Source organism: Strix aluco, chromosome 15 (genome assembly GCF_031877795.1).
Source record: "Strix aluco isolate bStrAlu1 chromosome 15, bStrAlu1.hap1, whole genome shotgun sequence".
In the NCBI taxonomy this organism is placed as follows: Eukaryota; Metazoa; Chordata; class Aves; order Strigiformes; family Strigidae; genus Strix; species Strix aluco.
The window spans coordinates 14,021,316-14,043,985 of record NC_133945.1 but is presented as its reverse complement, the minus strand read 5'-3'; the positions used below and the strand labels follow the sequence as shown (position 1 = coordinate 14,043,985).

Below are 22,670 nucleotides of genomic sequence, written 5' to 3'. Positions count from 1 at the left end.
TCTGTACCACAGCCAAAGCTTCACATCAGTATAGCTGTTCAGCCATTATTTCTTTTCCTTTTACTTAATGATGCTTAAAACTAGTAATTAAAAAAAAGTTGGAGAATTGACATCATTCCTCCTCAGACGTGACAGCTTAAAATAACCTCTCCCCCATAGCACGACCTGGCTCTGAGATGCTGTTATTCTCAGATGCAAAATACACACAATGAAACAACTCTGGAGACTGGAAACACACCAGCCAGCCTGGACAGGGCATCAATCCATCTGCCTTGTCTCAGGTCCATGCAGGAGTGCAGATCTAATTCTTCATCCCAGATAGCCAAACAGTTCAAAACCAAGCCTAGATCAGATGGTCACAGCCCATTCCCAAAAGGCAAAGGAGCTGCAATGGTATTGCAACCATAACAAAAGGCTTAAATAGCTTTACTGATGCCCCAAATATTACATTACACAAATCAGAGACTGAAGGACTGGGTAGACAATAAAGAAAAAAGCTCTGAGACACAGTCACAGCCTGAATTGACCCAAAGAATCAGGTTCGTTAGCACATGGGCCAGCACACAAGGTACCCATCCCCAGCAAAGCTATCAACGGATCTGGGGAAACTGAGGCATGGGCTGCCAGAAAACCCAACCAGGTCACAGCTATTCATCTGCATATGGAAAAGCAGTTTCCACTGAGCACAGATGAAACAGAGGGCTCGGACCGAACCCAAGGAGGCACTGAGGGAAAAGCCCCATCCCTCTGCTAGGAGCAGCCCAGCACCTCTTGCCTGGCTGGCCAGCAGCACAGAACGGCTCCTACTAAGGGCAGGCCACTCAGCTCCTCACCTAACAAGCCAAGCACTAAAACTGGTTATCAGGTAATGGTATTAAAAGTTTTCTGAGAGGCACTTTGTCTCCTCTCCTGTTCCTGTTGACTACTCTTGGTGAAGGCAGCAGGACGTGCATGGCATACAGGAGCAGGTGGCAGGCTGAGGAAGTCCTGCACCTTCGATGCTACATAATACAATTCCATTTAATCCAATATACCTTTTTTGTCTTTCCACAGAAAATAGGCTGCCAGATTTCACACCAAAGTTCTCTGCATTTCAGGAGCTGGCAAAGCAACCCCTCTGTGTTTAACCCTTTAATGAGCAAAGGAGAAGGGAAGCACCATGCAGGGAACAGGGCGAAGGCTGCAAGTACAGCAACACCCTGACTCAGCCCCTGGGCAAAAAGCATGGATCTACATCACGGATCCACATCACGGATCCTAAGGTAAACCCACGCGCCCTCCTCGCACACTTCGCTGCCCCAGGAGCCAGCTTCAGAGCCAACCTGGCAGCATCCACCCCAAGCTGGCCCACCTTCTGCCTGACCTTCCCCACAGCCCCTCTCCCCCATGAGAAAAAGCATCTGATTTCTTACACCACGCTCCTTTTGTCACAGCATCTCCTGGGTCACATTATGTGGCAGTATATGGCTACACAGCACACATACTCACATTCACCACATGCATTTTCTTCTGCAGCTACAGTATTTTTGCTTCACCAAGAAGGTACCCCTCTTCCGTCAACCTTTGCCAACTCCTGTATCACAGTTCTGCTCAACAGATATTTCAAGCCCTTTCCATCAGAAAGCCATTCCCCAACACAAACCTGACCCAATATGCACACAGTGCTCACGATTTTTGCGAGGTCAAGCCATACCTATATACACTGTTGTGCCCAATGGTTGCACAACATAAGGATCTAAGAGAATATCACATCCAAGGTGATTTAAACGTTATCTATCTAATTTAAACTATCATCTTTGGTTTGATTTTCCCCAAAACTGCTACTCTTGGGTCTGTGGCTGGAACAGCCTGAAGATACGTTTATCATCAAGAACAGCTGGTGACTCCTAAATGTATTTCCAGGACAGTAACAAAATATTGCAGCGCCCACAACGCCACCCACAACAGATCCACCTGAGGTACCCCTCAATCCCAGCTCATTTTTTACAACATATCAACAACATTTTTAACATATGCAGTCCTACTTCCACTTGCATTCGCTGCTACATCAGGTTTCATGCAGGCTTTAATTCCTAGAAATTCAGGTACATTTGGACAGCACAAATTAGGAAACCAATTAGTGATGTTATTACCTGCTGGGAAGAGACAATCAAACAGCTCCAGCTGCAAATACCAAACTTCTGGTGCAACCAGGAGGCAAGCTGGCACTGGACATGACCTTTCAAGTCACCTCAAGCTTAGAATGCTGAAAATCCACATTAAGATTTGGGGTGATTACTTCCGGATTTGTCTATTGGTGGAAGCTGTTGACCTTATCCAAGATCTGCAGAAATTGAGGGGCTTCCTTGGATCAGGGAGGGGCAGTGAAGCTCAGCAAGGGAAGGTAGATCTCCATGCTTCTGACACATTTATGTTTATGCTCCATTTTTTAAAATTGCCCCATGTACACTGACAATATCAGACTGGGTATGTAACACCCACCGAGGCACAGGCAGGAGAACCAGGCATCTATCCCCACCTGAACCCTCCCCAGCACCATGTCCCATAACCCCTGCAGAGGTTATTGAAGGAGCCACTATAATGTAAGCATCACACTGCTGCTTAACTCACAAGCCTTCGATTGGTAAAGGTAAAGCTAAATCCCTGATTTGACGTAGGACCTAAACCTAAGAAGGATATTGCCAGCTCTAGAAAAATCATTTTTACTATCTGGGCTTAAATTTGAGTAAGGTGAGATGTAAAATGCTATACTCTGTCAGTGTGACCCACTGAAGTCAGAAGACAGACTACCACCAGCTTTAACGAGTCTCAGATCAGGCCACATTTCCCAAACCTCAGTATCACCTTCTGCCCCTTAATGTTTTTCAAGCATGCCCAGATTTCTGCTAATTATTTTAAGGGAAGCAACATACAATCCAACCCAGAGAGGCCACGGCAGAATGGGTGTGCCCAAAGCCAGCAAGAAAGCAGCCTGTAGGCAGAGCACCAGCAGTGTTTGCAGCAATTATAAAAGGTGTTTTCAGAAGGAAACCCAGATCCCCGGATAGCTCACCGCCCCATACAAGTGACTCAGCCTTTTCAAGACACTTAACTCAAGCAGTGAACTGTCTCTGATCTTATAAATGCATTATTTCTAGCTTAGCCACAAGGATCTAGGAAACATGCTTCAAATCCTGCCACAGTGCCTGAGGGAACATAAAGCACTCAAGAAAACTAATCAGTGGCCAGCAGCTACCACACGTTCCTCCCTGGCACATCAGACCAGCACTACCTCCACCATGCCGTGCTGCACCACGCTTGCTAACCTTCTCCTGTTCTTTGCTCACCTGTCATCATTAGCAAACAAGCAAGGAATTAATGGGTTTCTTCAAGAAGCCCGAGGTACAAGGCAACCTCCTCAGGTTTTTAGTTCCCCGTGCTTTCCCCAACAAGCTCACACTGCATGTACCTTTGCTGATGTGATGGTCTTGCTAACAAGACACACTGGTAGCACAGTTTGTGTCAGAGATGAAGATGAGGATGCAGACAGAGCTGCGGCTTAATGGACTCACTGGCTCAGTGGGCAAAAGGGAGATAACCAGGGAGCACAGCGGGGTCCACCACACGATGAAGAAACAGGAGGCTTTTTGTTACAGGGCAGGCAGGAGACTCAGCTCAGGGAAGGATGAGTAGCCACAGAGGTCTCAGGTGGCTCGCAGGGCCACAGGAGCTGCCCAGGATGCTCCCCCAGCCCGCAGACCCACTGAGCTCACCTGCACCTTGGAAACACTTTGTGTTGCCACAACCATTGGCCCCCGTGCCCATCAACTTCTTTATAGGCATCTTTATCAGCAACAGCCTAAGACACTTCCTGCCGGGGGACTGCAGGCACAGAAGCCTGGCTTTTGTTCTGTCACACACTGGAGCCTCCCCAAACCTCAGACTCACACAGGGGCTGAGCTGAGAAGAGGGATGCAAGTTTATACATAAGAGGTGGCATCAGCACCTCGTCTGCCATAGCAAAAGGAAGTGCCTGAATTTTACTTTTCCTAGGTCTTTTCATCAGGAAACTAAAATGCTGTTGGTTTCGCCCTGAATATTTTGTTCACAGAACACAGTGTGCAGAGGTGCCCCTCAGTCACAGCCGTGCAAAGGCATCATTTTAGTTGCCATTATTATGCTGATGATGCACTGATTTGTGCCGAGATCCCAGATGATCCTGGAAAAGCAATTTCCTGTTTAATGAGGTGCCGGAGTGACACCAAGTCTGGGATGTCCGACTCTCCTGAAGCTCTGATTAACACTTCACTTCTGGCTGTTCCTTTCTGCAGCTGTGTTACACAGCCAGTCGTTTGAATTTGCAGCCTTCTGCTCATTTGTGATCCAGAACTTTCTGCAGTTACTGTCTGGGCTGAACCAGACACATATGAAGTTTTTTTTCTTTTCCGTCATCTCTGAAACACAAAGAGGCTACCTCAAGGGAAGAGGAGTTTTTAATTAATGCCATTTGCACATCTTGTTTGGATCAGGGCAATTCTTTCCTCACAGCCCCCCCAGACTGTTTGCTGTGCATTGCTACAACACCAGCAAAATTCTGCAGCTGAAACCCTCCCGATTCCCAACGGGAACCAGAGCACATTACATCAGCACAGACATCTACGCAACGCCCCTAATGAAGTTTCAGATTGATTTTTCTCCTCAAGGTTATCTCTGATGGTACCTCCAGGCACATTAAAAAACTGATGGTTTAGAACAGTTTGCTCTAACAGGCTTTCTACAGCACCCTGTGACACACAGCAATCATTTCAAGAAGGCTAAGCTATTAAGGACCAGAACCTGAAAAAAAAAAAAACAACTTACCAATGGGTAAGAACAGTGTTAACTATGTAACAGATGCTGAGTAGATGTATGACGAAGAGAGTCACAAAATCCCTTCTCTAAAGTCTAACTGGCTTTGCATCAGTTTGGATGGCCATGAGAAAGCCTCTCCAGTGCAAAGACCTTTGGGAAGAAGATTTCCTATGGAGAGGTCCTGCCCACGATCCCCACCAACCCCTCCTCTGGGCTCCTCCTCAGCAAAATACACCCCACAGCATCCCAGTCCTCTGCAAGCAAGGGCAAGGAGTGAACAGCACAGAGGGGAAGGGATGAGGTGACTGCGATGACAGCTGGAAGCAGAAGAGACAGATAAGGATAAAACAGAGAAAACGATCAAGAAGAAAAATTTCTCAGTGCTGGAGCTTTAAAGCCCAAAAAAGGAAAGGGGGAAAAAAAAAACCGAAATGGATCTGGGGAAAAAATAAAGATACAGAGTGAAAGGAAGATGGTAGGATGTCATAAGCCAAAATATGACAACTAACCACAGCCTAAGAGCCAAAAATGTCATCATGACAGACCAACATCCATCACAGCATGCCATCACAGTTCCCTCAAGTCCAGTGACCTGCAGGGTGGTGGCATCCTGCCTCCAGCTGGGCTTTGCCCAGAGCATCTCTCCTACCGGACACAGGTAAACTGACAGGTTGACTTTAACATTCCTGTTAATGAGCAAGCATAGCCCAACATAACCAATCCATGTTCATCATCAGTGATCCTGCATCATTCCTTTAATTAAGTAGCCGCTAAGCTTTTGGACAGCTAAAAAAAAAAAAAAAAAAGGAAGAAAAGGAAAAAGCCTTACAACATTCACTTTCATATTTAATTTCCTGTGACGGTCAGGAACATGGAGCCCCGTTCCACACTGACACATACAGCCTTGAGTCAACTGTTGTGCCAACTCTCTGAACCAAGTCTCTGCCTGTCCAATGCTTTATGCCTGTATGAGAGACGGGCACTGGTATTATTTTCAATAATACACTGTGCTACCAAACGCTAGACATCATCCACATTCCCCAAGGATGGCTCCTTCTCAGGGCTGCAATGGATAAGCCAAGGAACAAGAGTACCAAGAACAAACCTGGTACACGCACAACTGGCGGCCTCCAAACCACACACCAAAACCACCTGCCTGCACGGCAGAATTCAACGTAGCACCCAAGAGGAATGCTCTGAAATGAATCATTACCAGAATTTCAAGTTCATTTCTCTCTTTTCCTTCCCAACCAAGGCACGGCAATAACAACAGTGCAGCACTTGTTGTAGGCTTATCCCTGAGATGGGAATCAAAAAATTGCAGAGACTTGTCAAGCAAAGCCACTTCATTTGTGGAGCACATACCATTTTGAACGTAAAAAGCTGACAGCTCATTGTAGTGCAATCATAGTACAAAGTTTAAAGAGCAAGTCCAATACATACTCCCTCTATTATAAAAATGGCTTAATTTGAGGTGAGAAGGAATTTTTATGCTATTTTCCCACCACGACCAGGCAATTTTTGTTTTGCAGAATGATCTTCAAGCTCTCATTACTGCTGGTCTAAAACATTTATTCCTGCCCACTCAAATCTGCCAAAAGAGAAATGAATCATATGTCAATAAAACTTGGGGTCCTGAACATGTGTTTCAGAATTAATCTTAACGGTGAAATGTGTGAATCTGAGCCCAGCTACAGCAAGGCCTGCCAACTTCATTCATGGTAATTAAGTAAAGCCACACATATTTAAGGGGATATTTAAGGAGCGCGGAGTGTTCCTATGGGGACTGGACTCAAGCTACTCCACAAGCAGCTACTGTGCTTTAGAAACACATTAATTACCCTGCAAGAAAAAGCCTCCCAGAACTACCAAGGATAAAGAATTTGGCAATACCTGCACTGACATTTTCTACAAGGAATAAGTCCTTCTGCTTAGCTGCAGGTTCTGATGATACATTGAACGGCAGTTCCCCCATGCCTTCGCTTTGGACTCAGTTCCCCTAAGTGTTCAATGCATGATCCAAACTAAAAAAGCACTTATGCACAGGTACAGTCTTTTGCCCGAAGCTTAGCATCAAGTGGTTTATTGTACTGATTCCTTAAGGCTGAGAGGACAGCATGGTGCTCACCTATATTCGGGTTCTCTGACAACCCAGACATAACAAGCACAGCAATGCTGCACAGCCCGCCTCGTTACACCCCAGGTAAGTTCCCAGGCTGTCAGTTAACAAGCAGCTCCATGAGGTGGTAATGAAGATATTCTGCTATTAATGATGATGGGCTTTCACCAATTGAGGAGCTGTACATCCCATCCACAGGCCTAAGGAGCTTATCCTGGCCCAGCTCACAGTGGAGTCAATGGAGTTGTTGGCTGCAGAAGCTGGACCATGCCCCAGTCTGGGAGAAACCCACCCGTCCCCCTCGACACCACATGCACCAAAGGATTGCTGTCATCCCCCATCTTTTTTAGCAGGTCTCACTTGTGCTGGCACAGCCCTGTACTAAGGCAGTGTCCCAGCTCTGGGCTTGATGGGGCTCAGTGTGACAGCAGGACAAGGACTCAGCACCTGACTTTATCAGCACACTCTATGGCAATGGCTTCCAGGCAGATGCAGCAAGTGCAAAACAGATGTTCATCTTAGCTGATACCATTTAGGCCACTTTCTCTGACCTTCCACATACCTTACCCCATCCCACTCCCACCGGTATGAAGAGAAAACCTTCTCCACAGCTCCTGCCATCTGGATTAATTTTCCTCCATCTCTCCAGCTCATGATGTTTCTGTCTATAAATGCCAGTAAAAAAAAAAAAAATCATGTATTTTGTGTCTTTTATCTTTACATATCACATCTACGACTGTCTATTTTTCTCTCCCTCCTGTTACTAGTTTTTCAAGCATCTGCTTCAGCATTTTCTCCAACACTATCTTTATCACTGGGGGGGTGTTGCTGCCAGCTGCTGCTCTGTGTCAGAGCCCTGGGGCAGCCAATCCAGCCTGGCAAATTTTCATCGCCTAACCATCAGAACTGCACCACAGCAGCTTTGCGTTGTTCTCCAGAATGCGAGGACACCTTCTGCAAAATAAAATGCTATTGCACATAGATTTTTTTTGTCTCCATCTATCACGATCTCACAACACAAAGTACACTTCAGCAGACTCAGGTTCAATCCAACAAGAAACTAATAAAGACTGTCTGTCCGTGAACAAATCAAGCAAAAAAGTAAAAAGTATAAAAAAAATTGTCAACATGTCAAATCTATCATTCCACAGGCAGAACCTTCCAACTAGCAATCAAAAAACCTCATAAATTTCTAGCACAAGCATCACTGTTATTGAAAGACAGTGAAATGCAGTTTTTCAAAGTAATAAGCTTTATTGTTTTACTTCTTCCAGGATTTATTTTAACCCTTTGATCAATGACTTTAACTTTAATCACCACTAAGATAAAATATACCTCATTCAATGAACTTTAAAAATGTTATCACTGAGAAAACACTCGAAGATGATACCAAACACCCTCCCTGGATGTCCTAGTGCAAGTACTGTTGTTCTCTTCGCAGTTGCCATCTGCCAGCTAAGGCAAAAAGAACACGGAAGTACTTTACAAATGAAGGTGTGAAGGACTTTTTGCTTAAATTAAGTTTTTCCATACGATAGCAAGCAGATAAATGCAGAAAGCTTGTAAGGTCAGGCCTGCCCGTTTAAATGGAGTTTTGTCTTTTTCTTCTTCCTTTTATAAACATCAGAAAAGCCAATTTCTGCATAAATAATTTGTCCTGAATCCTGGTGAAGCAGGCAGCACTGCTGAAAACAGCAGAAGTTTTCAATGAAACTTTGGAGAGGGCGGGAAGAAGGGCTGGCTCTGAGCTTGGCACACGAAGGCAGAGATGATCTTGTCTAATCAAGGTCTGTATTAGCTGTGGAATGAATCCATGTTACTAATAAAGAGATACATAACACAGAAGTATTTATCATGCAAAAGCAGAGGAGGGGGGGAAGCAAGGCTGCATGGTGTGAATCACGGGAGGATAACGGGATGCAAAGAGGAGAGCTCTGTTCTCAGATACACAATGCAGAGTCCATGATGAATCACTTATACCAGAAAATAAGTAAGTTGTTGCAGTCATTTATAAAAAAACATTTGGGGAAAAGGCCCAGACAGTGAGGGGTGCCCAGGAACATCTGTCCTTGTTCATTTTCCTTATGAACTGCTTCGTAACACAGCCACTCTACTGAGTAAAGCAGATCCCACTGATATGAAGACATGTCCTACATAAAGACATGCTCAGAGGCCCCACAATTTTGACTTGTGCACTACTTTCAAAACTTTCCTTTTTGCCTGAACATTGTTCAGGCTAATCCTGTAACACTCCTACTTCTATTACAGCAGATCTAGTTGGCTCTCTTGCAGTTATCAGGGGTCTTGATCTTCTCCTCCCTTACACACTGCAGAAGGTCTGAGCACTCTCAGCTCCTTTGCACACAGAGAAGGGGCAAAGCAGGGTCAGAGACCCGGCTGGCTTCACATACAAATACTGCTCAGTGGATTTTAGTTCCACAAGTGTTTGATCACAAGTTTCCACTCCAAATCAGACTCTTGGACCCACACCGTAAATCAGCAGTGAAGTCAATGATTTACTGTTCATCTCATCCAATACCTGTGACTATGCCACTCTTTTTGTGAACACATAAAAAAATCAAAGAAAATGTGAACCATCCAAGTTCACGCAGGGTTTTGATTCAGCAAAGGCTCTAAACTTAGAAACTGCAATCCCAGAGCTGGTAAGGAACTGGGAGAGGCAACCCTGTTATACCAACCTCAAGTGGCACTCCTGTCCTTAGCACAAATGTTTGCGATGCTGCTCATGCTACACCCTTAGCTTGGCTTTTTACAGGGTCCTGTGCCTCTAGCTACATGGGTGACACAGCTAGTAGCAAATCTGGTAGCTAATGACCATTCCTGGTTGCAAAGCTCAGACCTTTCCATTGAACAGCTCTTTTCCTGGCTGGCAAGGAGGTGGCGCTGACCAGGGCCCTTCCCTGAGAACAGACGTGGAAGCACACAGACCCTCTGCACCTTCTCTTCCCATCCCATTGGACAGTTCAATCTAGTCCAAAACACATGCTCAAACTTGCATGCATGCAACATGCCACTTACATTTCCTTCAGGGACATGATCAAAATAAATCCATCACTACCTTGCAATTTTTTGCTCATGCATTATGCCGCAAATCTGTAGAGATTTTGTCTTCTATACACTTTTCTGAATCAAATCATTACTGAACTGGCACCAGTGGTTCCCCTCATGTCCCCAAAGCAGAGTCACGTTAACAACCACAGGAGTGACCTAGATGGGACAGTGTCACTGCAGTGTCTGAGAATGGATGCAGGTCACTGCAGTGACAAGAAAGATCTTCCAAAAGGTGCAGACTTCCAAAGCTGTCTTGAGTTGTTCTCATTAAAGCTGACATAGGATCTTTTGTCATGCCACCTTCTTTGAGTATGAAAGACAGTTCCTCTACCTCACAGTATTAGTTATAAGACCAGTTATAGGCCCACATTATTTCAGCCCAGCAGATGCTGTATTAACAAGATGACGATGACTAATTAGAAACCACATTACTTGCCAACAAACAAAGGAACCGCACAAAAAAGCAGCGAGAAAAATTGTGGCAATAATCTGATAAATTCTGTTACCTGAGAACTAGGCACAAGGGCTTTCCACCAGTGTCCGCCTTTCACAAGGTCTACATCGCTCAAGGGCATTGACACTTTGCCAATAACACAATGGCGTGAGAATTTGTCAAAATCCACTACGGTTAAAAGCAGAGTTCTTCTCTGGGCTTCTAAAAAGGGGATTTCAAATGTGTACCTCTCTTCAAACACTGGGTTCTGAGTTTTGCGCTTCACTCCGGTCTGCTTGGAGTTCTTCTGATCAGGAAGAAGGCAGATCTTCACGTAGGGGTTGGAGTGAGCCATGTCTTGCCTTGAACCGTCGTAAGAAATTGGAGGCGGCAGATCTTTAGCCTCAATGACTCGCACTATTAGATAATTATGCAACAGATCATACTGCGTGCTAAAATGCAGCATGCCCAGCTGATACTTTGATAAGATCTCCTCATCTGTCAAGGAGTCCATATCATCGCTATTTGAGTCAAGAGAGTACAGTCGTGGTTCAAATTTTCTAAAATAGTCATCTGGGGTATAGGTTTTTCGCAGGATAGTTGGCTGAACTATTTCTTTCTTAGCTCCTATTATTCCAAACTCGATAGGTTTAATGTCAATTAACGGAGAACTTGGCCTCCTCGACTCTAAACCTAAACAAGAGAAATGCACAAATATGATTGTTAGAAACTCAAGTGAAGCCACTATAGGCGCAAGTCAACTTGTGCTTCTTTGGGTACAGCTCTTCTGGGGCTGTGCAACACCCAGCACAGCAGGCTCCTCAGTGGGACTTTTCACCATTACATTGCCAACAATTAATAGCACCCTTAGTTATGCTGAAGTACAAGCTCAGCTACACTTTCCCCCCTGCCCCGTCCCTCTTCACATGGAATTATCATGCATATGCTTCAGCAATAAAAAGAGGGCTGGCCCCTTCCACTGTGTTCCTGCAGACAGGATGAGATTTTTACCAATGTACCTTCAACTTGACTTGATTCCCTGTCTAGAAGATGAAAGAGCAAGCACTACAGTTTGATTTTCTTCCCCACAAGAATTACATTAATGTTGGAAGGACGACCTTACTTGAAATCCGCCTCGTGAGGCTGTAAGTGGACCGTGATGCATCTGAAGACGACCGCCTTCTGTCAGGGGAAACATCCTGAAGAGTGGGAGGCAGCTCACTGATTGTATTATCAGAGTCTCCATCTTTGTCCTCATTTTGGCTGCTTATCCTGTTATAAGAGAGACCTTTGGGTGATTCAACCCAGTAAAATGAATATATACAGAATAAAAATGCATTCTGGTATTCTGGGTCTAATCTTGGGTGCACATCCCTGGATGCTGTGGGGTATCTCCTGCTCTATCTGGCAAGCAAAAGGCTGAGCAACTGACTTCAGACCTATGTAAAAAACAGATTCTTTTATCTTTCTGCATGTCTTTCAAATGGAGTTTTATCAGTATTAGAGCACGACAAAGGGCACACGGGCATGTGTGACTCAGATCTTGATCAGAAGTATTATATTTGTCTCTAAGAAAAAAAAGAAAGACAAAACAAAAACCACAAAACCCAAACAGTAGCTTATTGCTGTAAATTCACACCTACACTTTGGAAGAACAGACTTCACTAGGAATGAACCAGCATGGGAAACCACCATGCTCAGGCATCTCAAACCTACCACACACCCCTCTCAGTAAAATATTGCTTTGCAGGGATGCCACTAAGGATTCAAAACTTGATCTTATAAAAATAATTCACTAAGAGCTATTTATTGACCTGCCTTTTTAAATAACTGGTTGCTTTTTATTCATGTCTATAAACCAGAGGTGATTCTGATTCTCACCAGACAGTAATTTTACTGCCCAGGGGTCTCAGTGTGAGCCGAGAAGTTGGCAGGATCTAAATAACAAATCAAGTTTCAATGAGAGCTGTAGCATCTTTGAGAAGACGCAACAGAAGACTGGTATCATAAAGAAGTCCACGTGAAATTCCCATTTCAGTTTGTGTGTGTGTGTATGTCTTGTTTTCATATAAAACAACATTCTGGTTGAAAACCTCAATGTGTCACACCCCCAGTGGCTCACAAAAGCAGTCAGGACCTCCCAGCCTTGACTGAAAGAAGAACAAGAGCAGACAGTAACAACTACAGGAGATAAAGTCTCCAACTGCATGTTCAGAGGGGAGAGGCTGCTGATGGAAATGGAATCACACAATGATACGTGAAGTGTAGTGCATCAGGCAAAATAAGCCTTTTGGTTAATCCATGAGACAGAGTACTCCAAAAAACCAGCAGCGGATCACAAGGAAAGCATCAGCGTGAAATGAGCAAAGCAAAGGAGAATACTGCATGAGTTTTGCTCCTGATTCACCCTTTCTGTGTGCATGCCTCAGTTGGGTATAAACGAAATATGTTGAATCATTTGCTTTAGTAACCAATGACGGGAGCAGAGCAATAAATATATTCTGCAAAAAGCAGTAAACTTGCAGAAAAGGTCCCCCAAATATAAAATAGATTTAAGCTGGAAATTCTTATCCAAACCCACAAAGTTCACAGCAGGATCCACACAAATCTCACCAATTCAGAGTCACACAACTCATCCACATTAAAAAAAGTCTGCTAATAACCAAAACCAAACCCTATGCTAAAGTGGCATACAGTATTTGCACAACTCTTCAGCCCATTAAAGGTAGTCAAAATCATATGGTTTGACATATAATCAGTACTTGGAATACAAATAGCTTTTTCATGACTAAATGCGGGTCCACACAATCATAGGTAGCATTTGGATATACTTGTGTTTGAGAAGCAAATGCACAGAAGGAGAAGGCAGGATGAAAAGGGAATCAGGAAGAGAGGCATTAAAGATGTTCTACAATGGGTAAACGTAATAGTGAGTTAATAACATACAGATGACCTTTAGTAAGGAAATTGCTACTGAGCCACAATAATTTTTCCTCAAATAAACTTTGGCTCTGGTTAAAGCAGCTCTGTTTCTGTTTAATCCGAACCTTTGGGAAGAGAAATCGTGTGCTGATTTCAATTCAGTCTCACAGAGTGTGCAGCGTTTATCTTTGGGGTTTGTGTAGAATATTCCATCATGGGCAGCTCCAACATAACCCCTTGTTCCCAGCCCATTTCTGCAAAGACCAGGATGCAAATGCTCCTCATGAAATAACAAGAAGCTACTATGCATTCAGGTCAATACAATTAGACTCACTTCAGTAAGAAATTTTTTCCTAAGTTGCCACTGTAAAAAATTCAGAAAGTGAGAAAAATCAACAGTTTCCCCAAGAGGAAGGGCTTAAACTTGCAGTTTCAGTGTCCCCTCCTGAATTTCCAGGACAATGAGGTGTCTCAGAGCTGCCAAAGGGAAAACCCACAGGCAAAAAATAAATGATAGATTACTGAGCACAGGCACTCAGATGTTTGCTAGCAAGCCAGTCAAGACCATAAAAGCAGTTTTCTCCTGGGGACTGGGTGACCAGGTAAGGAAGGAGCAAATTGCATTCCACATTATACCAGTGTCCCAGGCCCATGAAGAAGTGACAAGATGGAAAGATCTCAGCTGAAAACCTAGATCTATTTTTAAAACACTTTCAGGCTGTGAGCAGGGAATACAATAAATTGATTTGTTCCCAAATTCAGTGCATGCATCTAAATGCAGAATATGGCAGTGTCAAAACTGTCTTCCATTTTAGGGGTTTCCACTGAATAAAAAACCCCCCTTTTCAAAAATAAAAGGAAAAAAAAAGGACAAGGGGTCAACTGGCATACACAGATCTCTGAGAACTTAAAAACCTACCCACTAAACACCTTATTCTGAGACCAATTCCAAACTCCTATTCTGCTCACATGTCTAACTCCAGACATTGTTTCCCACCTCCAAAAATGTATATGGAGATTGAAGAGTATAAGATCAACACAATGAAAACATAAATCTTTGGCTTCTGAATTCTGAGCCAGCAGATGCTGCATGAGTTCATTTCCATCTTAAACCTGCACACACAAAAAGCGTGGCCCTCCTATTGATCAGCAAACAAAATACACCATTTCTGCCTCCTGCTTTTTACTCTCCTTTCCTCTTAGTCTTCCAGACTTGTGTTTCTCTACAGGCTCATTTGCTCCTTCCCTCCTCTCAATCACATCCCCTCCGCTCCTTTCCCTCTCCATATCTCCTCTGCTCTCTTTGCCCTCCTCACTTGACTTATTTTTGGGTTCCCTCACCATTTTCCAACAAAGTCACCATGGAAGCTTAAAGCATCGCCATCTTCCCTGGCACCACCCTGGGTCCATCTCAACTCAAGAAGTGGAGCCAACAACCTTTTCAAGCAAGCAAAGCCTCACCTACAGCTTCCACATCAACGCACTAAGGCATCCTTAGAGATCACAGGATGTGCAACAGTGCCAGAGGAGATGGTGACTTCAGTGATCCTAAGGCATGGCAGCATCTATGCCTCCTCACAAAGCAAAGCTACTTCTCCCATGTGTCCATTCAAAATAAGAATTTGGCTCCTGCTGCCCCTCTCAGGCATTACCCCTGGGAATTTGACTTCTCTCAGCACTACAGCGGAGCAGGGAGACCCTAACTGCACCAGACTGCCTGAGGCTGGAAGGAAAGATGGATACATGACCTAGGCTGGGGTCCTGGGGACCCTTCCCAGGGCTGTTAGCATGAATAGGAGCAGCATAAAGCGCAACATAGTTGAAGAATTGGGCTTTTTTTTTCAGAGCACATTGTTTTCTGCTTATGGCCATTCCAGTATGTTAATTGTTGAGGCTTTTAGATGGAGCACGAATAGGAGAAAACAATACAGGCTGGAGAGAGCATTTTATGAGTTCAAAGGTCTCTGTGTTCTCTGCCTGTGGCAAAGTCCAGCTCATCTGCAAAGTCACCATACACCTGAGTTTTGAGATCAAAAGAAGAACAGAGCTTCAATACTTACAATGCCCCTTTAGCCAGACAGAAGGATCAAGCAATCAAAAACTACACCATGGGACAATCACCCCACAGCCCCAAACACACAGGATGTCCCTTCTGCTCCTCAACACACCAGAGAAACTCTGAAGCATCCTCTCACAACAAGCCTAGATACTTGTTCCCAAGTATGTAATTGTTCCTACAGCAATCTTTCTACGTCCAATACTGCAGCCTCATCACTGTGTTCTTCTGTGCGCAATGCTTCCCTATTTAGCATCGATTTTGTTTCCATTTCCCATTAATTGCAGGTGAATCCATTTCTGGACTCTTAAATACGCTGCTTCACATTTAAAAACCACTCTAACACATCTTGAACATCTCTGGGTTTATTGCTTCAGTATTAACTACCATCCTATTCTACTTGGATTCAAGAGTATATAGACAAGACTGCAATTTAAACATAAGACAATTTATTTCATGCAGCACCAAGCCATGGACCTTCCAGACCTGACACAGAATAACAGTTGGTACTCACAGGAGTAGATAAAATTAACTGATCATCTCAGTGCCTAGATACAAACTTCTGAGCATCATATAATGCACTAAATAGGCACCCTCTGTGCCACAGCTTCTGGACACACTGAAGCTGTGTCCATCAAATGATCTGCTCTCACAGAAGACAGCCCAGCCCAGGCAACAGAGCAGTTACTAGAAGACAGGAGATCTCTGCTCCCTTACTGGTCTCACCAATGCCTCCACCGGGTCACCTCTGTGCTGCAGATTCCCAAATGAGAGGAAGTAAAACAGGGAAGACTTCACTGACTTTCTCTGTAATAGATTGCAAATACACTAATCAAAGCCCCAGATAAAACCTGGCACTGCCACTGTTGTTCTTAATGATTCAAGAGGAAATCCTGAAGAGTACTAAGATGATGCAGGAGATCAAGTCTTGCTAAATGAAACCTTAAATTAATTTCCCCTTTAGAGCACGTACAAGGTACACCTTTCATCTGCCTATATGATAACCACCTTCACGCTAGGATAAGAAAATATTTCAAAACAACCTCATCAGCATTTCAGGTAAGTTGAAGTGCTCCAAAGGGCTGGTCCATCTGAAGAGCAAATAGGACTGAAGATGAAAAGCATCTTTAGAAAAGGGTGCACAGCTAAACCAATTATCAGCTTGCTATGCTAGCTTACAAAATAACTTGTCTTACCCACCAGAAAAGTGTTTTACAAACACTAACCTTACTATTGAGCTAACAGGGCTGCTCCTTTTACATCTCGCTGTTGAGTAGCCTATGTTCCCACTCTCAACAGGAGGTTCCTCCTTTCTACATGGCATCCTCTGAATGTCCTATCACCATTTCGTATCAATACCCTCATCACAGCTGAGCAGCCCTACTCCTCAGTTAAAGCTAGGAAATTGTGCATCTAAACTTACAGCCAGGCTGGAGTTTGAGCAGGAAAAGGTCCCAGGATTTCAACTTCATCTTCATTTGTTTGACAACAGCTACAGTCGAAACACTTCTGACAACAATTTCTACAAGTCCACCGGCACAGCAAGAGATCCGAGATTCTAGCGAGCAGACCCTGAAGCCATTGGAAACCAAAGTACAAGATTACAACCCATCAAATAGCTATTGAGAAATAACATTCAGCTGTATTTATGTTTGTGTTTCTGCAACAGAACATTAAGAACTATATTTATTCCATCTATATCAACAGACAAGTGCTATGCAGTTACCAGCCCAACTTCACTGATGCCATAACAAGGCAGGAAAATAAGCATTCACCACAGGTATTTCCCTCTAGTAGTGATGTATTATTATGTAGGTTGGCAAGAGGGTGATTTACAAAACACCATGGCGTAGCAATATGCTAAAGTAGAACACACTTATTCTTTCACGCACATCAACAAACTAATAGATCAGCAAATGTACAACAGGAGGAATTAAAAACAGAAGCTCCGATTTAATCCGGCGAGGGTCTATTTAATTAACACAGCAATGTGAACACATTTTGTCCCTCTAGATCTATCATTAAGTAGTATTTGCATGATCCATACACACACAGCATTACAGCCCCACAAACTTGCCACTAACATGGATTAGCAAAAGCACAGTATCCACATGCCTCCCCTCTGCTATGATGATTAATTTAATGAAGAACCTTCAATGGTTTTTCTTAAAAGTAACTTGACCCAGAAAAGTGCTCCTCTGCTGTTACAACCGTGGGGTGTGAGCACCCCATCAGAGGGGCAACAGGCTGCTGCCCCATTTCCATGCCATTCCTATAGCCTTCCCTCCATTTCAAAACTCTGCTTGCTTCACGAGGAGCCGAAAGCCAAACCTGAGCCCATTTCCCACCCACACCGGCTTCAACTTCAGCAGTTTGTAAGAAGGCTCATTAAGCAGCACAAGGGCACTGCTAATAAAGGGCATTGCTCCGTAGTCATGGGGGGGAGACATGCAGTTGCAAGAGCACAGCACATGCACATCCAGGGTTGAATTGCTTTACGGTTGTATGTGACCTTGAAGCGTTCCTAAGAAGCTGAAGAAATAAAGCATGAGAGAAGTTCTCCATAGATATCACCCCAAAATACTTGAGACATCTGCAGTATTCACGAGTGGGCAGATACAAGGGCACTATCACACCACGCAAAGGGGTTTCCTCTGAGGAACACATATCTGCAGGGAATTCTCTACAGGAACATTTATTTTTGCTCCAGTAAAACACACAGTTTTTTCCATAAACAAAATCTGAACATTGAAAAAAAAAATTACCAGCCCCAAATGCGGTGCATTACTTATATCTAGGACATCAGCAAAAAGTCAGAAAATATGATACAATCCCCTCAGGATGGAGCAAGGAGACAGAACGGAGAGTGAATCATCAGATTAACTCACCTCATTTATTGGTTCCAACTGTCCTTTTAGACATCCAGGATGAAGCAAAGGGGAACAAAATGAAAAAGACAAAAACAGGTTAGCAATGCTCAAGTAACTTTAATTTTCTGCCACGACATGCCCCGGCCTGGGATGAGCTTGGATTTCTGGCAAGACAGTACCTTGGAAATGTTAGAGGAAGGAGAGGTCTCCTGACTAGGTATCAGCTTCTGCTATTTCCAGTCCCTTCCCACCAAGCTCCCTCTGCTTCTCCTTCCACAGGAGCAAAATTCCCAAACCCACCCTGGAGCATGAAAATCCTGCTCATTGACCCTTGCTAACGGGGTATCATGTGCAACCCCCTTTCTTTTCTTCAATAACCTCTCTAACTGCAGCAACTACTTGTTGCTGATGGCAAACCATATCCAAATCTTCCAGTCAGATAACACAGTGAAAAAAGAGGCTTCCCTCCAGATTCAGCCCATATAAACGCAGTTTCAATGTCAACTTGTTAAAAGCAACATTTCTAGGAAGGGGCACAGACTCTGAATACTCTCCATCACGTACACATCAGCTGAGGTAGCTGGGCATCTTCAGTCTCATCCTCAGATGTGACTTGAAGAACACAAAAAATAGACAATAAGTGCTTAAAACTTGAGTCACATGCTCCAGTTCAAAAATCTGCACTGTAGCTACTTCCCCCGAGTCACGGAGAAAAGGTTGCAAGCCAATGTTTTAGTCACGAAGACAACCTTGAAACATTATACTTGACTCAGTTGACAACTGGAGACTTAGCAGCATTTCAAATGCCTGCTGAAGTTATTTTCCTATTGCTTTCTGCCTAATATCTAAGAGTTTCCTAATTGTCCTGGCTGTCTTTCTACAGAGGGAATCCCTATAAAAAAAACCAACACCCAAACCCAAAACACAAAAACCACACAACAAAAAACTCAGACAAAACCCCCCACTCTTCCCTACTTTTTTACATGTAGAAATTGGTTTCTAACTTTATGCTCATGGCAGGAACAAGAGCAGCTTTTTATAAAGCAGCTGGGAGGCAGAAGTTGCCTTTAGTTCCAAGAACTCTCCCATGGACCACGTTTCAGCCCAAGGCTCCCTTTTAAACTTCAGAAACCAGTGCTTGGTGAAAAGGCCATCACTCGTTAGAAGCACAAAGTAAGAGACTAGAAACGCTGCAGTGCAATGTGACAAGACAGTGATTACCAGATACCCATAGACAAACTGTTTAAGAAAATCCTAAATGGTTTAAAGGGCTTTATCATCTCTTATTAATGCAAAGTTGCAGCCAAAGCACGACAGCCAGAGCACGACAGCCAGAGCTACAGTGGTTTAGCAAAGCTGCAACAAGAATATTTAAATTGCTCTAAAATGAAGTGGCTGGATCCGTGCCACACGATCAAACTCCGTAGCACGTGCTGTGCGATGGAAGTGGCATTTCCAAATGGCCCACAGGGACGCACCGTAGGCTTGTGTCAAACAGCCCTTTGGGTCACAATCGGCCACCGGCAACGTGAAACCATGCCTGTGAGCCACCAGCCCCGAGAGCACCCGCAGCGGTCCCACCAGCACCGTCATAAACTGAGTCCCACAAATCTCCACCGGGAAATGGGAGGAGAGGAATAACTAAATATTATAGTGCAGAGAGGTAAACAAGCAACCAGGGACATATAGGGCTTAAATGCAGGGGCCCGTGAAAGGAAAGCAAACACCACCAGCTGTGTTCACCCACCTCCCTCACACCGGGCAGGAGGGTCAGGGCTGAGGAAGGGCAGAGGCTTAGGGAAGGATGCACCAGTGAGCAGGCACTGGGGGATCCCAGGGAGCAAAGCTGCTGCGACGCGCTCAGCACCCCCAGGAGAAGGGCTCAGCACCCCCAGGAGAAGGGCTCAGCCCCCGGGGTCAGGGAGGCTCCATCACGCCCTGCCACGTCTCCCCAAGCCGGCCGAGCAGAGAACAACCCAGCTGGGAGCCTGCAGCCAGGAGTGAACCCTCCTCGGGGGCCAACGGCGGCCGCCTGGGTGCACCCCCTCGCCCGGGGCTGGGTGCGAGGCAGGGCTGCACCTCCCCTCCACGCCTCGCTGCAGGGGCCCAGTCCCCCCAGTCTGCCTGGGCCCATGGCGGGGGTCGCCTGCTCTGAGCCAGCACAGCCGCACCCATCACAACCGGGTCAACAGAGCAGCTACAACAACCCGCCATGGCGGTGTCCCCAGGGACGCTGCAGCAGGGTGGGGTCCCCACCGGCGACAGACCGTGTTGTGCCCCCGCAGCTACACCCCCAGGGAAGGCTCACAAGCCCCACCACAACGGACACGACAGCCTGCGGACAGCGCAGTCCCCCCAGCCACACACCCGTGGGTGCCCCCCCCACCCCAACGTGGGTGCAACGGGCTGTCCCTGCTGCCCTCATCCCCACCCGCGAATCCCCGCCTCGCACAGGGGGACCCCGACGGCGGCGCTGCCGGAGGGTCCGCCCGGCCCCACTCGAGATCCCCGCCGAGCCGAGGGGCGCCGGGAGCCCCACTCCCCCCCGCCGTACCCCACCCCGGCGGGGCTCGCCCGCCGCCGGCTCCAGCCACCCCCCCGGGGGCAGCGCCCGCCGCGCCCCCGATGGCTCTGCCCCGGGTGGGACGGGGGGGGTCATGGGTGGTGTTGATAGCGGGTGTCTCTACCAGCCCCCGGACTCCCCGCGCAGCTGTAAATGCTCCGCTCGGGCTTATCTTAAAACCGGGCAGCAGCCTTCGGAGCTACAGATGGAAAACAGGCAGCTGGGAACTGCAGGGCCGAGGGGAAAATCGCTCAGGGTCTGAACCAGCCCAAATTTTAATCCAGCCTCACGCTGCTGGGGGGGTCTCGTCCGTCACGCCGAAGGCTGGGGCTCGCCTGTGCCCCCCACCCCGCCGGGCTGTGCCCAGGCTGGAGAGGCCGATTAAGTCCCCAGCGCATCTCAAGTCTGCCGGCGGGGTTTAGCATCCTCATCCTCCTCCTCCCTCCAAGAAGTCCTTGTGCAGGCTCGGGCCGGGCTCGCTTGCACCCGGGGCCACCCCACTGCCCCCGGCAGGGAGGCGGGAGGGCTGAAGGCTGCCCGCCGTGCCCCGCCGGGATCCGCTCCTACCCCGGCGCCTCGCCGACAGCAGCAGGCTGCGAGCCCCGCTCCTGCCCCCCTCGCCGGAGGCTGCCGCCGCCGCCGGGAACTCCTCCCCAGAAGTTAACCCGAAGTTGCGCACCCGCGCCGGGCAAGGAGCGAGGGGGGGCCCCGCCGCGGCACCGGCACCGTCCCGCAGACGAAGCAGGGGGTCCCCCCAGTGATGCGGATCATCCCGGGGACCCACAACGCCGCCGCTCCGCACCCACCTGGATGTACGCCATCTTCCGCGGGGCGCGCACGGCGCCTCCCGCCGCGCTGCTCCACCCGCGCCCGCTGCGCCGCAATACGCCCCGCGGTGCGGCACCGCCCCGGGCGGGGAGGGGGGGGGGGGACGCGGCTGCAGCGCCCCGCGGGCTACGAACGGCTCCGCGGCCGCGCAGGCACCGCGGGGACCGGGGGCGCCGTCAGGGCGGGGAGACCCGCCGCCCCCCTCGGGTCGGGGAAGCGCGGTTGGGGTTTGCGCTCCGAGCAGGCGGGCTCCTGCCCGGCCCGGCCCGGCCCGGCCCGGCCCTGCCCGCGGAGCCTCCGCGGGGCTGCAACAGGTCCGCCGCAGCGCGGGCAAACACTGACCTCCAGAGGGCCCGGCGCGGAAATTCAGGGCTGGAAAACCCTCCCGGCCCCGGGGGGCACCGCCGGCAGCGCGGCCGGTAGCGGTAGGAGCAGCGGAGCGGCGGCAGGCGCGGGGCGAGCGGTGGCCTTGTCTGATAAAGCAGCTTTATAGCCGCGTTTTCCTCCAAAGAGTTCCTGAAGGAGAAGGTGCTATGGACACACCTGAGTTCAGCAAGGATGCAGTTGTTTTATGAGCTTGAATGAACAAAGTTAAAACGTGTCCGCCCGCGTCTTCCCAAGTGAAGATGAGGAGCTGGAGTAAGGAGCGAGCTTGTAACTCACGGGCTGCGCTGAGCGCGGTGTTGCTTGGCCTCGCGCCGCTGCGCTGAGGCATCGGGCCCTAGCCAGAGGCAGGGCGGGAGGGGACGTGGCCCAGCAACGGGGAGATCCCACCACGTGGATGGGTGGACCTGGAGAACTCCGAGCGGTCTTCTGAGGTCAAACTGGGAAAGGGAAAGCACAGGAGGTGGAGATGTGGGGCTGTTCCTCCTGAGCACCACCTTGGTACCACACAAGTTAGAGGCTTCCCAACATGCTGCTCTAGATAAAGGCCCTCAGCGTCGGAGGAAACTCTCCAGCTACACTTCTGGCACCTC

At 47.2% G+C, this 22,670-nt stretch overlaps 1 protein-coding gene across 2 annotated transcripts in view; it reads right to left on the bottom strand.

The window, feature by feature from the left end:
• Window positions 1-21,819, bottom strand: part of SYT17 (synaptotagmin 17) — a 37,709-nt gene extending 15,890 nt beyond the window's left edge. Inside the window, exons 1-5 of one of the 2 annotated variants that reach the window (XM_074840725.1) lie at window positions 21,672-21,819; window positions 18,321-18,338; window positions 16,856-17,004; window positions 11,578-11,726; window positions 10,528-11,147 (exon numbers count right to left, since the gene is read on the bottom strand). In XM_074840725.1, the coding sequence (XP_074696826.1) occupies window positions 10,528-11,147; window positions 11,578-11,726; window positions 16,856-17,004; window positions 18,321-18,338; window positions 21,672-21,686 (951 nt within the window). In that variant the 5' untranslated portion in view covers window positions 21,687-21,819. The remainder of the gene's footprint in view (window positions 1-10,527; window positions 11,148-11,577; window positions 11,727-16,855; window positions 17,005-18,320; window positions 18,339-21,671) is intronic. The other variant, XM_074840726.1, reaches the window with a different exon arrangement.
• Window positions 21,820-22,670: the final 851 nt, after the last annotated feature.